At 43.9% G+C, this 12,969-nt stretch overlaps 1 protein-coding gene across 8 annotated transcripts in view; it reads left to right on the top strand.

The window, feature by feature from the left end:
- Positions 1–12,969, top strand: part of MYO5B (myosin VB) — a 390,326-nt gene that overhangs the window by 332,019 nt on the left and 45,338 nt on the right. For all 8 annotated transcript variants that reach the window (XM_008979769.5, XM_008979768.5, XM_054244178.2 and 5 more), the window contains 4 exons: positions 7,598–7,682; positions 8,958–9,106; positions 10,247–10,366; positions 12,522–12,662. In XM_008979769.5, coding sequence (XP_008978017.4) covers positions 7,598–7,682; positions 8,958–9,106; positions 10,247–10,366; positions 12,522–12,662 — 495 coding nt within the window. The remainder of the gene's footprint in view (positions 1–7,597; positions 7,683–8,957; positions 9,107–10,246; positions 10,367–12,521; positions 12,663–12,969) is intronic.

The raw sequence follows: 12,969 nt of genomic DNA, 5'->3' as shown, positions 1-12,969 counted from the left end.
TCCACATTGAGGACTCTGGTCCAGGCTGAGCAGGCATGTGCGTGAGGAAGTGTTGCTGTCCTGCTGGCTCCGGAAAGACGTGCAGGCCCCATCGGAGCAGGATACTGAACACGGGGGCACCCCCACCAACCCACGTGGTGTGGGAAGGTTTCCCAGAAGAGTGATGGTTAAGAGCTAATAATAATAAGAAATTAACCAGTAAAGAATTGATAAGACAGAGCCTGGCAGAAGAAACAGTGAAATGTTTCTTGGCAGAAACTGGAGGGCAGGAAGAGGCTGGGGAGCGGAGCTGGGTCCACCCAGGTCAAGTTAGGAAAATAAGAGGAGTTCAGTGTTTCCTTAGGATAAAGGAAGAAAAGCCATTCATGAGCTGATTCTCACTCCCTCTACCTGCCCAGCCTTGACTTCTTTCAGTTCTCCTGTTTTGGGAATGTAGAACTCTTCACATTTCTGAACCCCTGCCCTTCCTCCTTCCAGACCTTTCAGCTGCTTGTTCTTTCCACCTAGAATGGCCCTCCTCTCAGCTGCCTGAGGCATCCCACTTCCGGGCCTAATCTAGATGACCCCCGCCTCTTGTGAAGACTTCATGGACTCTGAGGCTACCTCCTTTTCCTTCTAAATCACCTTATTATAGTGGTTCTCAATCAGGGGTGATTTTGCCATCAGAAGACATATGGCAGTGCCTGGAGACATTCTGGTTTTCACAAACTGAAGGTGGGAGGAGGGTGTGTGATACTGGCATCTACTGGGTAGAAGCCAGGGATGCTGCCGAACACCCAGTCATACACAGGACAGTCCCCAACTCCCCGAAGGGAGAATTATCCAGCCCAAAATGTTGACAGTGTCAAGGCTGAAAATCTTTGCTTTATAGGAAGCTGCTACAGCCCTTATTGGTATCATTACTGTGTATGCACCTGTCCCTCACCCCTGCCAGGCTGCACACTCTCTGAGGGCAGCTACTATATTAGACTGTTCTTGCGTTACTATAAAGAAACACCTGTGGCTACATAACTTATAAGTAAAGAATGTTTAATTGGCTCACAGTTCTGTAGGCTGTACAGGAAGTGTAGTGCTGGCATCTGACCCAATGAGGGCCTCAGGGAGCTTCCAGTCATGGCAGAAGGTGAAGGGGGAGCAGGCATCACATGATGAGAATGGGAGCAAGAGAGAATGGGGAGGTGCCACACACTTTTAAACAACCAGATCTCATGTGAACTTAGAACTCATCCCTCACCAAGGGGATGGTGCTACAGCATTCATGAGGCATCCACTCCCATGACCCAGTCACCTCCCACCGGGAATCACATTTCAACACGAGATTTGGAGAAAATGAACATCCAAACTATATCAGCTCCCATGAGTCAATCAGCCTCTCATTTGGCATCCCCTAGTCCTGGCGAGGCTCCTGGTACAGAGAGGTGTATCAGGAAATGTGTGATGGATGAGTGACAGCCTCGCTGTGTCATACCGGAGGCCAGAACTAGGCTTGGTGAGTGGGTGCCTATACGGATAAAACATCGCCACTCTCGGTACTTTTTCTTCTGTACCTTGCCCTCATCACCAAGTCACATTTTAGCCTCTGAAGACATACAACATCTGTTGCATTAATTATTATAGGCAATACATTGCCAAAGAATAACAACTTGGTCTAACTAGTTTGATGCTTGTACGTTTTTATCAGCTTTATCTGATTTGACCTCCTGTGGGGAGGAAAGCCCCCACTTTGCCTGACTCTCCATACCAAGAGTCCCTGACTATGCCTATCATTTACTTGTGGAATGAGGAGTTCTGCTGAATATAAAGACAAAAGACCAGCAGCTCTCAACCTCTAGAGCCTCAGAATTACCTGGACAACTTTTGAAAATACTCTCGTCAGAGCCTCCTCCTTGTAACTCATAGAAACCCATCCACAGATAAATGAATGAAACAAACTGAGTCTGCTCCAATTGAGGGAAAGAAAAATCGGAAAACTCCTTAAATTTGAAGGAGTTCTAGAGCATTAAGCATGTTGGCCGGGCACCAGTGGCTCATATCTGTAAACCCAGCACTTTAGGAGGCCAAGGTGGGCAGATCACTTGAGCCCAAGAGTTGGAGACCAGCCTGGTCAACATGGTGAACTTCATCTCTACAAACAATACAAAAATTAGCCAGGCATGTTGGCATGCACATTTAGTCCCAGCTACTCAGGAGGCTGAGGTGGGAGGATTACCCGAGCCCGGGGAAGTCAAGGCTGCAGTGAGTTGAGACCTCATGACTGCACTCCAGCCTGAGTAAGAGGATGAGACCTTGTCTTAAAAAAAAAAAGAAAAAGGTGTTGATACAGTGCTTAAAGCGTTTTGCAAGCACTTGATAGTATTGTGTATCTTAATTTTCTATATGGGGCCTTAAGGGTCAAATCTAATGTAAGGCCACTACAGATCCATCAGCAGCTCCCCAGAGTGGCTGAGGTACTTATAAGTGAGAGTCGCTACCATTTGAGTTCCTAGGGTGGGGAGAGCTAGTGACCTCAATCCTGGGCTCCAGCCTGTTGCCATTTTTTTCCTGCCCCTTTCTACGTGATGCTGAGGGTGGGATAGCTGCTCTCTTAACCCATCTCTGGGTGCCTTGAGCTTAATTTAAAACTAGGATAGGAAGGAAAGATAGCATTTAAGTATTGTAACCAGTTGAAATTCAAACCTCATTCAGGCTTCTGCTGGCTTAGTCCACATTCCTAGGGCCACCTTTCTTGGTTTTAATGCCATAAAGTCCAGAAGAGTTTGGAAGGTGATTCTCTGATGGGGGTGCAGGTGGGTCCTCAGGTCTGTATGGCCATCTGTCCTCCACTCCACATGGTCATCTTCTAGGTTGCAATCAAAGTAGTCACCAGTGAGTCCCTCTGCCACTGCACACATGCTAGTCATTATGTGTTGTGGTACTGTACTGAGGATGTCATTTTTTGAGACTCTTTCTACACAGGTTGAGACGAGTCCTCTGGAAGATGACTGGATCCCATGACTTGGGCTAGAAAGGGTGAGGTGGTTGCTTGTGTCAGTCAGTGCAGTCTTGCTCGTCATATTGGAGAGGCTGGCCACTCAGATCAAAACCTAGAAGCCTGTCTTGCTACTCAATTCTTTATCTTTTGCCACACCTAGCACAGTGTGCTATGCTTAATAGAATGCTTTGTTTGTGGAATGATTTTCTAAACAGCTTTCTTGAATATAATTCACATACTATTCAGTTCTCCCATTTAGAGTGTATAGTTCATTGGTTTTTAAAATATATTCCGAGTTTTGCCACCATCACCATAGTCTGATTTTAGAAAACTTTCATCACCACAAAAAGGATTTCTGTATCCATAGCAAGCATACCCTTTGGCCCAGTTCTCCACCCTAGCTCTAGGCAACCTCGAATCTACTTTCTGTCTAGATATTTGTTTGTTCTGGACATTTCATATAAATGGAGTCATGCAATATGCGATCTTTTGTGACTGGCTTCTTTTGCTTAGCATAATGCTTTCAAGAGCTATCCATGTTGTAGCATGGATCAGTACTTTATTCCTTTCTATTAACATAATATTTCATTGCATGGATATAGTATATTCATTGGTTTATGAATATGTGGGTTGTTTTCACTGTTTGGCTCTTATGAATAATGCTGCTACAAACATTTGTTTACCAGGTTTTGCGTGGACTAGGTTTTCATTTCTCTTGGGTATATGCCCAGGAGTGGAATTGCTGGGTCACATGGCAACTCTATGTTAAACCTTTTGAGGAATTGCCAGAATGTTTTCCAGAATGGCTGCATCATTTTACATTCCCACCAGCAGTGTATGAGGTTTCTGATTTCTTCATATTCTCACCAACACTTGGTATTGTCTGTCTTTGTTATAGCCATCCTAGTAAGTGTGAACTGGTATCTTATTGTGGCTTTGATCGGTATTTCGCTAATAAGATATTGAGTACCTTTTATGTGTTTATTGTCCATTTGTATATCTTTTTTGGGGAAATGTCTATTTCCGTTCTTTGCCTCATTTTTTAAATTGGGTTGTCTCTTTGTTGTTGAGTTGCAAGTGATTTTTATATATTCATGCTACAAGTCATGTATCACAGGAGTCCCCAAGCACCCAGCCACAGACCAGTACTGGTCTGTAGCGCATTAGGAACCAGGCTGCACAGCAGGAGGTGAGTGGTTGGCAAGCAAAGTTTCATTTGTATTTACAGCCACTCCCCATAGCTCGTATTACAGCCTGAGCTCTGCCTCCTGTCAAATCAGCAGTGGCATTAGATTCTCATAGGAGCACAAACCCTTATTGTGACTGCATGCGTGAGGGACCTAGGTTACACACTCCTTATGAGAATCTAATACCTGATGATCTGTCAGTGTCTCCCATCACCCCAGATGGGACCATCTAGTTGCAGGAAAACAAGCTCAGGGTTCCTGCTGATTCTGCATTGTGGTGAGTTGTATAATTATTTCATTACATATTCCAATGTAATAATAATAGAAATAAAGTGCATAGTAAATGTAAAGTGTTTGAATCATTCTGAAACCATTCCCCTGACCCTGGTCTATGGAAAAATTGTCTTCCATCAAACTCATGTCTGGTGCCAAAAAAGGGTGGGGACCACTGGTGTATCAGATACATGATTTGAAAATACTTTCTCCCATTCTGCGGGTTGCCCTTCCACTTTCTTGATGGTTTGAAGTGTAAAAACTTAAAATTTTGATGAAGTTGAATTTATTTTTAATTTGGTTCCTTGAGCTTTTGGCATTGTAGTTAAGATAACACTGCCTAATCCAAAGATCACAAATATTTGTTGCTGTTTTCTTCTGAGAGTTTTATAGTTTTAGCTCTTACATTTAAGTCTTCAATGCATTTTTAGTTAAATTCTGTATGTTGCAAGGTAGTGGTCCAGCTTTATTCTTTTCCCTGTAGATAACCATTTGTCCCAGCACCTGTAATTAAAAGACTCTTCTTTTCCTCATTGAATTGTTTTGGCACCCTTGTCAAAAATCAAGTGACTGTAAATGTGCAAGTGAATTCTGTTTCATTGATCGGTATGTCTGTCTTTATGCCAGTATCGCACTGTCTTTATTACTTTATCTTCCAGTAAGTTTTAAAATTTAAAACTGTGATTCTTCCAACTTTGTTCACTTTTTCAAGATTGTTTTGGGTATTCTGGATCCCTAGATATTACATATTAATTAAAGGACCAGTTCATGAATTTCTGCAGAGAAGCCATGCAGGATCTTCATAAGGATGACATTGAATCTGTAGATGAATTTGAGGAGCGCTGCCATCTTAAAAAGTGTTTTGGTCTATTATCTCAGGATGTCCTTCCATTTATTAAGATCTTCTTTAATTTCTTTCAATAATGTTTTTCTGTTTACCAAGTATGAATTTTATACTTGTTAAATTTATTCCTAAGTAGTATTATGCCATTATAGTGGGATAGTTTTCTTAATTTATTTTTCAGATTGTTCATTGCAAATATATAGAAATATAATTGAGTTTTATATATTGAAGTTGGACCCTGCAATCTGAACTCATTTATTAGTTCTGGTAGTTTTTAAATGAATTTCTTAGGATTTTCTATATACAAGATTGTGTCATCTGCAGACAGAGGTAGTTTTACTTCTTCCTTTTCATTCTAGATGCTTTGGTACAATGCTGAATAGAAGTGGCAAGAGCAGACACCCTTGTCTTCCTGATCTTAGGGGAAACGCATTCAGTCTTTCACCATAAAGTGCAGCATTAGCTATAGATTTTTTATCAGGTTGAGGATGTTTACTTCTATTTATAGTTTGAGTGTTTTTATCATAACCAATTTTCTAGTATTTAGTTGAAAAATTTTGAATCTATATTCATAAGGGATACTGGGCTGTGGTTTTGGAATTTTTTGTGATGTGTTTGGTTTTGGTATCAGAGTAATACTGGCCTCATAGAATGGAATTGGGAAGTGTTCCCTCTTCTAATTTTTGGAAGAATTTGTAAAGAGTAGATACTATTTAAATTTTTGGTAAGTGGTGGAATGATTTTGAAGTGTGTATTTCCATTTCATGCCCAGTAAGAGTAATGTAGAGGCCGGGCGCGGTGACTCAAGCCTGTAATCCCAGCACTTTGGGAGGCTGAGGCGGGTGGATCACAAGGTCAAGAGATCGAGACCATCCTGGTCAACATGGTGAAACCCCGTCTCTACTAAAAAATATACAAAAAATTAGCTGGGCATGGTGGCACGTGCCTGTAATCCCAGCTACTCAGGAGGCTGAGGCAGGAGAATTGCCTGAACCCAGGAGGCGGAGGTTGCGGTGAGCCGAGTTCGCGCCATTGCACTCCAGCCTGGGTAACAAGCATGAAACTCCATCTCAAAAAAAAAAGAGTAATGTAGAACCATCTACATTTATCAGTCAGCTGCCCTATGCAGTGCCTGCTGCTTGGTGCTTCACATGCGTCATCTCATTGAATACTGAAAAACCCTGTGAAGTGGGTTTCCATTTTATAGAGGAAGAAACCAGTCTATAGAGCCCAGGTTGTGTGTGGCTATGAAACGTGTTGTCTTTGCCATATACCATACTTAGGATGTGATCACAGAGATCATTCTGTGGGGAATGGTGATGGATCAGCCAACCTTGGGGAACGGAGATCTCAAGTCTGTAAGCCTGAATTTTGAGGGGGCACTGGCATGTGTTATTCGTTCTCTCCCTGCCTGTTTTTGCCTTGCTTAGCTCTGTCCTCATCTATGTCAAGAAGGCAGGGATGTGATATTAGTAGGGAAAATTACCTGATGGCCTCCTGCAGAAGGAATCTCCAGGGGTTCCAAATACAAAGGTGAATCAATTGCAGTTTAGCCCCCATGTTATAAAAGACCCTTCCCCCCTCCTCTATACCAACTAATGATTTCAAATTCTCTTAGAACACAGTTGAATTTTTACTTTTTAAAAATCCATACAAATTATTGCTCCAGTAATAAATAGCAAAACTTTTTTTTAAATCTTACTTTGCACTTTTAATTCTTATTTGTCTTTGAGTAGACCACAATTTTTCGTTAATTAGCATTTTTTCCTTTCTGCCTTTTTTTCTGATCATAGTCACCTTATTACGGTTTTCTTTGTCAGCGTCATCAGAAGTCCAACGCTAGATTGGACAGTTGAATGTCAATAGCAAGTCATCACGTCTTTCTCAGAATTTGAACTATCCTGGTCCAATAAGACAGGTAAAGCAAGTGGGATGAAGACCAGAGATAATTTGTTCATGGTGAGCTTTGGCCTTCCTAAGACTCAGATTCGAGAGCTCAGATTTTAGCACAACAGGCAAACAAATACAAAAACATGAAAGCCTGTTACTTTAGTAAGTTCGTCAACAAGGCATGTGAGCTTGGGATAGACTTTTCATGATGCTTTTACGGACATTAGGTGACCAAAAATAGTACAGCGCTCATCTGTCTTGTCTTAGTGGGATTTTTCTTTCAGTACACAATTTTTCCTTGAAAACAAAAGAAGCTTTGACCAAATCAGTTTTCTCCTTTACACCTATCCAGTTAAAATCCAAATCCCACAAGAGGAGCCTCTCCTCTTTCCAGCATCATGAGGTGTTTTTTCCCCTGCTGCTCTCTTCCAGCGAGTTGCAGACCTGGAGCAAGAAAACGCTCTCTTGAAAGATGAGAAAGAACAGCTCAACAGCCAAATCCTATGCCAGTCTAAAGGTAAGTACCAAAGCCTGAGTTTTATTCGAGGTTTTAATCTCTTTTCCTCACTGATTTCCCCCAAAGACTCCTGGCAAGCATGCATTTAGACTAGAGGCTACAGAGGGGAATGGATTTTAATAGAGGGAGATGAAAAAAGAATAATGACCTTTAAGATCCTACTAAGACCTTTGGCCTCAAGAGTCTAAAGAGGTGAGATGTGTGTAATGAACAATGTGGTACATGGGACTTGGAGTCAGGGAGGCCTGCACTTGTTGCCTGACTCTGCCGTGTGCTTCTGTGTGGCCTTGAGTAGGTCTTCAGTTTGTTCATCTGCTACATGGATGTAAAGGTTTAGACATCAGGGGGCTGATCGGAGGAAGGAGGAAGAGGCTGCACGTGAAGTGCTTAGGAGGGTGCATGACAACGCAGTGAGTGCTCAGGAGCTGCCATCATCACTGGGTTTCACACATGTCTTTCATATCCACCCACCCGTCATGGTTCCTTCTACCCAGTGGGTCATCTGTTAATGTTTGCTAAAGAGAGGATCTTGAATCAGATCCCAGGTCAGCCCACCAGCTCCTGGGCTGCCATCAGTCCTCATGTGCCACTCAGCTGTGGAGGAGCAAAGAGAGTCCACAGACCCCAGTTTGTGCTGTGACTCAAGAGTGACCTTGAGTAAATCCCCTTCTCCCATCCTCAGGTTCCTCAATCATGTCACTAGAGAATGGAACCACATGACCTCACAGCCCCACCCAATGTCACATCTTTTTGAAAACATAAAGTGTTTTTAAATCTCCTTTTAAAACACTTTTCTGTCCATTAATGTGAGTGATAAGTTTTGGCAGAGGAGCAGCCCATCCTTGTCTGTTTGCCATTCCTCCTTTCAGCCCAGTCTCCTTTAATCTCCCTGCACTCCAAAGACCTGAAAGATCAGGACTAGGAAAAGAAGTGTGGAATAAGCCTTGGTTCTTCCAGGAATGCTGCCAGCAGTTGCTGTGACAGTTGGCAGAAGAGAGGCTGGGGAATGAACTGAGGGAATTCTCACCTACGCTGCCAACTTCTCTCTCCCCATTCCCTGAGAGCAGGATCTTTCTCTCCCTGTCTGAAGACTAAGCCAGAGCAATGAGCCTCACCTTTGCTCTGCAGTAGGTGAGGAGCGTAATAGATTCATCAAGAGCCTCTGATGAGCTTGTCAGGGGCAGTCTCCTAACAAGAGATTAATCAGAAAGCTTGAGTCAAGACGTGTGAGGCAGTCCATCCAGAAAAACTGCAGTTTAGCGTGTTGCTTTCCAGATGAATTTGCCCAGAACTCTGTAAAGGAAAACCTCCTGATGAAGAAAGAGCTGGAGGAGGAGCGATCCCGGTACCAGAACCTTGTGAAGGAATATTCACAGTTGGAGCAGAGATACGACAACCTTCGGGACGAGATGAGCATCATAAAGGCAAGCGGGGTGCTTCTGCTGTGCCGTGGCATGGGTCCCCTGGCTCCTGTCTGGCTTTCGACCCCCTGATCTCAGGCACTGCCTTCTGATATGGGATGTTTGGTCCATGTGTTATATGCGCAGTGCTTGCCATTACTGCAGAGAGGCAAAAGTAGCTGGGCTGGGTGATCCATCTCTGCGGACAGCTCCTTTTCCAACTTCAGGGTCTTGTGAAAATCTCAGTTATGAGTTTAAGGAACATTCCAGCCGAGTGTGTTCTTTCCTGTTTCCTGTGATGGGAAGATTCCTGTGTGGAAACAGTAACGGGGTGTGGGAGTTCTCAGCTTCATTAGCGTGTGTGTGGCAGAGAGACCCACAAGGACCTATAAAATATCATAAAATCGTCTCTATGTATACTGCATCTCATCTGATTAGGAGACACAATCCAGCATTCCTGGACACAATCTGTCTCCTAATCTGATGAGATGCAATATACATAGAGACAATTTTATGGTATTTTAGGATCTGTCATTCTTTTTTACCCCATGTAAACATTTCCTCCAGAAATGAGTATTCAAACAAGACGGAGTAAGTTAATTGCATAGAAGCCAGGAAGAAAAGCCAAATAGGAACATCCATAGAAGTCTAAAATTGTCCTCCCAAGCTCAGTTTTCACACTGAAAGCCAAATCAGATGCAGGAAAAAAATAAAGTATTTTTAAATGAACAGTGTAAATGGTAAACTATTTTTAATATGCTGCTATTTTCATAAAATTTAGGGAGTGCAGGTTGAAGGGAGGGTCTATTCTGGGCAGATGTGGAACATTCTTTTCAAGGGGGAGGTGGGTAATGTGACTGCCTTTATGTATGCCAAAAGCAAGACTGGGAATGAAAGTTTTTTTTTAGGACTTCTCAGAGAAATTGGCCCAAGTGTGAGGAATTTGTATTTCATTAAGCGATGAAAAGTGGACTGCTACAGTAAGAATTGTAGGTGAAATGTTTCATAGGACTAGCTCTATTTAGCCGTCATTCTGAGAAGCAATGATGCCTATTCTTGTTGACAAATGAGGCAGAAGGATAACTCTAGAGCCTGCCACCATGAGAAGTAAGTTCTTATGAACATTAGTTTCTAATGAGCTATCACATTTTTCTCATTCAACAGCAAACTCCAGGTCATAGACGGAACCCATCAAACCAAAGTAGCTTAGAATCTGACTCCAATTACCCCTCCATCTCCACATCTGAGATCGGAGACACTGAGGATGCCCTCCAGCAGATGGAGGTGAGTGATACGGGCTCTTGGCTGCTGTCCTCCTCCCGAGGGAACATGTGCTTTCTCTGCGGAGCTGCCCAAGAGAGATTTACTCTTCTGCTCGTGGTGACCAGACTGCCCAGGGGCTAATTCTTGAGAGCAGGATCACTTGGATTCCAGTGGGTTTAGAGATAGTTCTCTGGAGTTAATACTTACTGCCCACAGCAATATGTTATTGTTCACCTTACCCCCTATCCAGAAAGGAGAGAGGACCTCTGATTCCTCTTGAAAAACCAGGAAACTGATACAGAGAGGTGAAATAGCTGGTTTAAGAAGGAACAGCTAAGTCATTAAAACAGACACAATTTATCATCCCCACTTAGTATCACAGCGCGTATAGTAATATCTATAAATACACAAGAAAATTGCCCCCCTCACTTAGAAGCTGGATAAAACTCAGAACAACAAATATTTGGAATGAAAGTATGCTGGGTGACTGTATTGTTGGTATAGCCTCTTAGAGCCAGTCGCTAAATGTACCACACAGTGGACTGTGTGGTCTGTGTGTAATTTTGTCAAAGGTACAAAAGATAACCTTTTTCCTTTGGCATTTGAAAAGAAAACCACAGGCACATGTGCATGCGTGCGTACACACACACACACCCCTTATAAAGCCTGTGGAGATAGACATGGAGGAGAGAAAGAAGAAAAACAAATGGGTTTGGAGCATATCTTTGTGCAGGCTCTGCTGGTCGGTGCTAGAGAAGTCCTGCTCGTTTGACAGAGAGCTAGACAATAAGCAGTTAGGGAAGAAACATGATATCACTGCAGGTACTGCTAAGTGCTGTAAAGAAAAATAAAAGACCATGAGTGATGGAGAATGCTGGAGCAGAGGGTGGAGGGAGAGGAGGAGGTCCGATCTCCAGGGCTGAAGTTCTCCTATCTGTTGTGCAGTTCTTCATGGCTTGCTGGCTGCTGGGCGCCCTGAGTAAGCCTTGCATGAGTGCTGGCTTGAGGCGCTTGGTTTAGCATTACAGTCTTCTAATTCTAGCCCTCTGGAGACCTCAGTCAGCCTCAGTTCCAGGCTTATTACCCCAGTGTTTGTGTGCCTGACTATCTACATGTAGACATGAGCATTATCATCACTGGGTTTATGTTCTTCAGGGACACCAAGACTGGTCCAGTGCCAGTTAAACATGAAGCACTCATTCAATCCTGGTGGAACCAAATTCTGTTGTCTCACATGTACATACATGTGCTTAAAAATCCACGTGGATGTGCTCATACACATTACCCATCCACAGGCAGATACACATGTTTGTACACCCCCGTCCCCACGCATTAGAGTCCTGGAGGGCAAACTCAGGCATGAATCCAAAAGGAACAAAATCTGGGAAATAGATGCTTTAAGATCTGTTGGGTAAATAGGTTCCACAGCAGAGCAAGCACTTATTCCCTTTCAAGGTGCAATCAGGTGTTGGTTACCACGCTGATTCTTTACCAGGAAGCGTTATGTCCCAAGTTTTTTTTTTTTTGAGACGGAGTTTCGCTCTTGTTACCCAGGCTGGAGTGCAGTGGCGCAATCTCGGCTCACCGCAACCTCCGCCCCCTGGGTTCAGGCAATTCTCCTGCCTCAGCCTCCTGAGTAGCTGGGATTACAGGCACGTGCCACCATGCCCAGCTAATTTTTTGTAATTTTTAGTAGAGACGGGGTTTCACCATGTTGACCAGGATGGTCTCGATCTGTTGACCTCGTGATCCACCCGCCTCGGCCTCCCAAAGTGCTGGGATTACAGGCTTGAGCCACCGCGCCTATGTCCCAAGTTTTATAGTTTCTCTGCTGTGAGACCATTTTCCAAAAGTGAGCTCTTTTAACTCCCAAAGACAGTGCCTGCGTTTTCATCCATTTGTTCTTGGAATATGTGATTGGTCATTTTAAGTGGCTCACACAGGAGGAATATAAATGGCTAAGATGTTGTCTGGACAGAAAATGAGCCTGGAACACCAACTCTGATATGAGAAATGCTAGTTGGTTGTCATTGGCTTTGTATTTGAGATGCAAATTGATGTTTTGGAGGAGAGGGGAGACAGATGGCTGATCGAGAGGGAGGCAGTGAGGTGCTGTATGTTCCCTTAAGGCGTGTATTTAGGGAAACCTTTTTTCTGCGCCTGTCTTCCTTTGAAGGAAATCGGCCTGGAGAAGGCAGCCATGGACATGACGGTCTTCCTGAAGCTGCAGAAGAGAGTACGGGAGCTGGAACAGGAGAGGAAGAAGCTGCAAGTGCAGCTGGAGAAGAGAGAACAGCAGGACAGCAAGAAAGTCCAGGTAGGTGGGGGGCCGCAGTGCTCTCACGGTGCTGGGATGAGAGAACAATCCAGCTTATGCCCCCAGGGCTCACGTGGCAGGTGTAACCACATGGGATCATGCTCCTGCCAAGTCTCAGAGGGCTCCTTATTATTGCATTGGAGTCAGGCTGAGTCTTCTCTGAGCGCCCCTACCTCACCCAGCTGAACGGGAGTAAGCTCCCTTGTGCCCCGGGTTTCCTCTGGTGAAGCTGGGGGGAAGTCTGTGGCATCCTCACCTACTTGCAAGGAGGGGAGCTCCCTGCCAGGAGGACCAGGGTGTGTAATAA

The sequence above is a fragment of the Callithrix jacchus genome, chromosome 13 (assembly GCF_049354715.1).
Source record: "Callithrix jacchus isolate 240 chromosome 13, calJac240_pri, whole genome shotgun sequence".
NCBI classification, from domain to species: domain Eukaryota; kingdom Metazoa; phylum Chordata; class Mammalia; order Primates; family Cebidae; genus Callithrix; species Callithrix jacchus.
The sequence above is the reverse complement of the archived record's forward strand: the minus strand, read 5'-3'. Positions and strand labels throughout refer to the sequence as shown.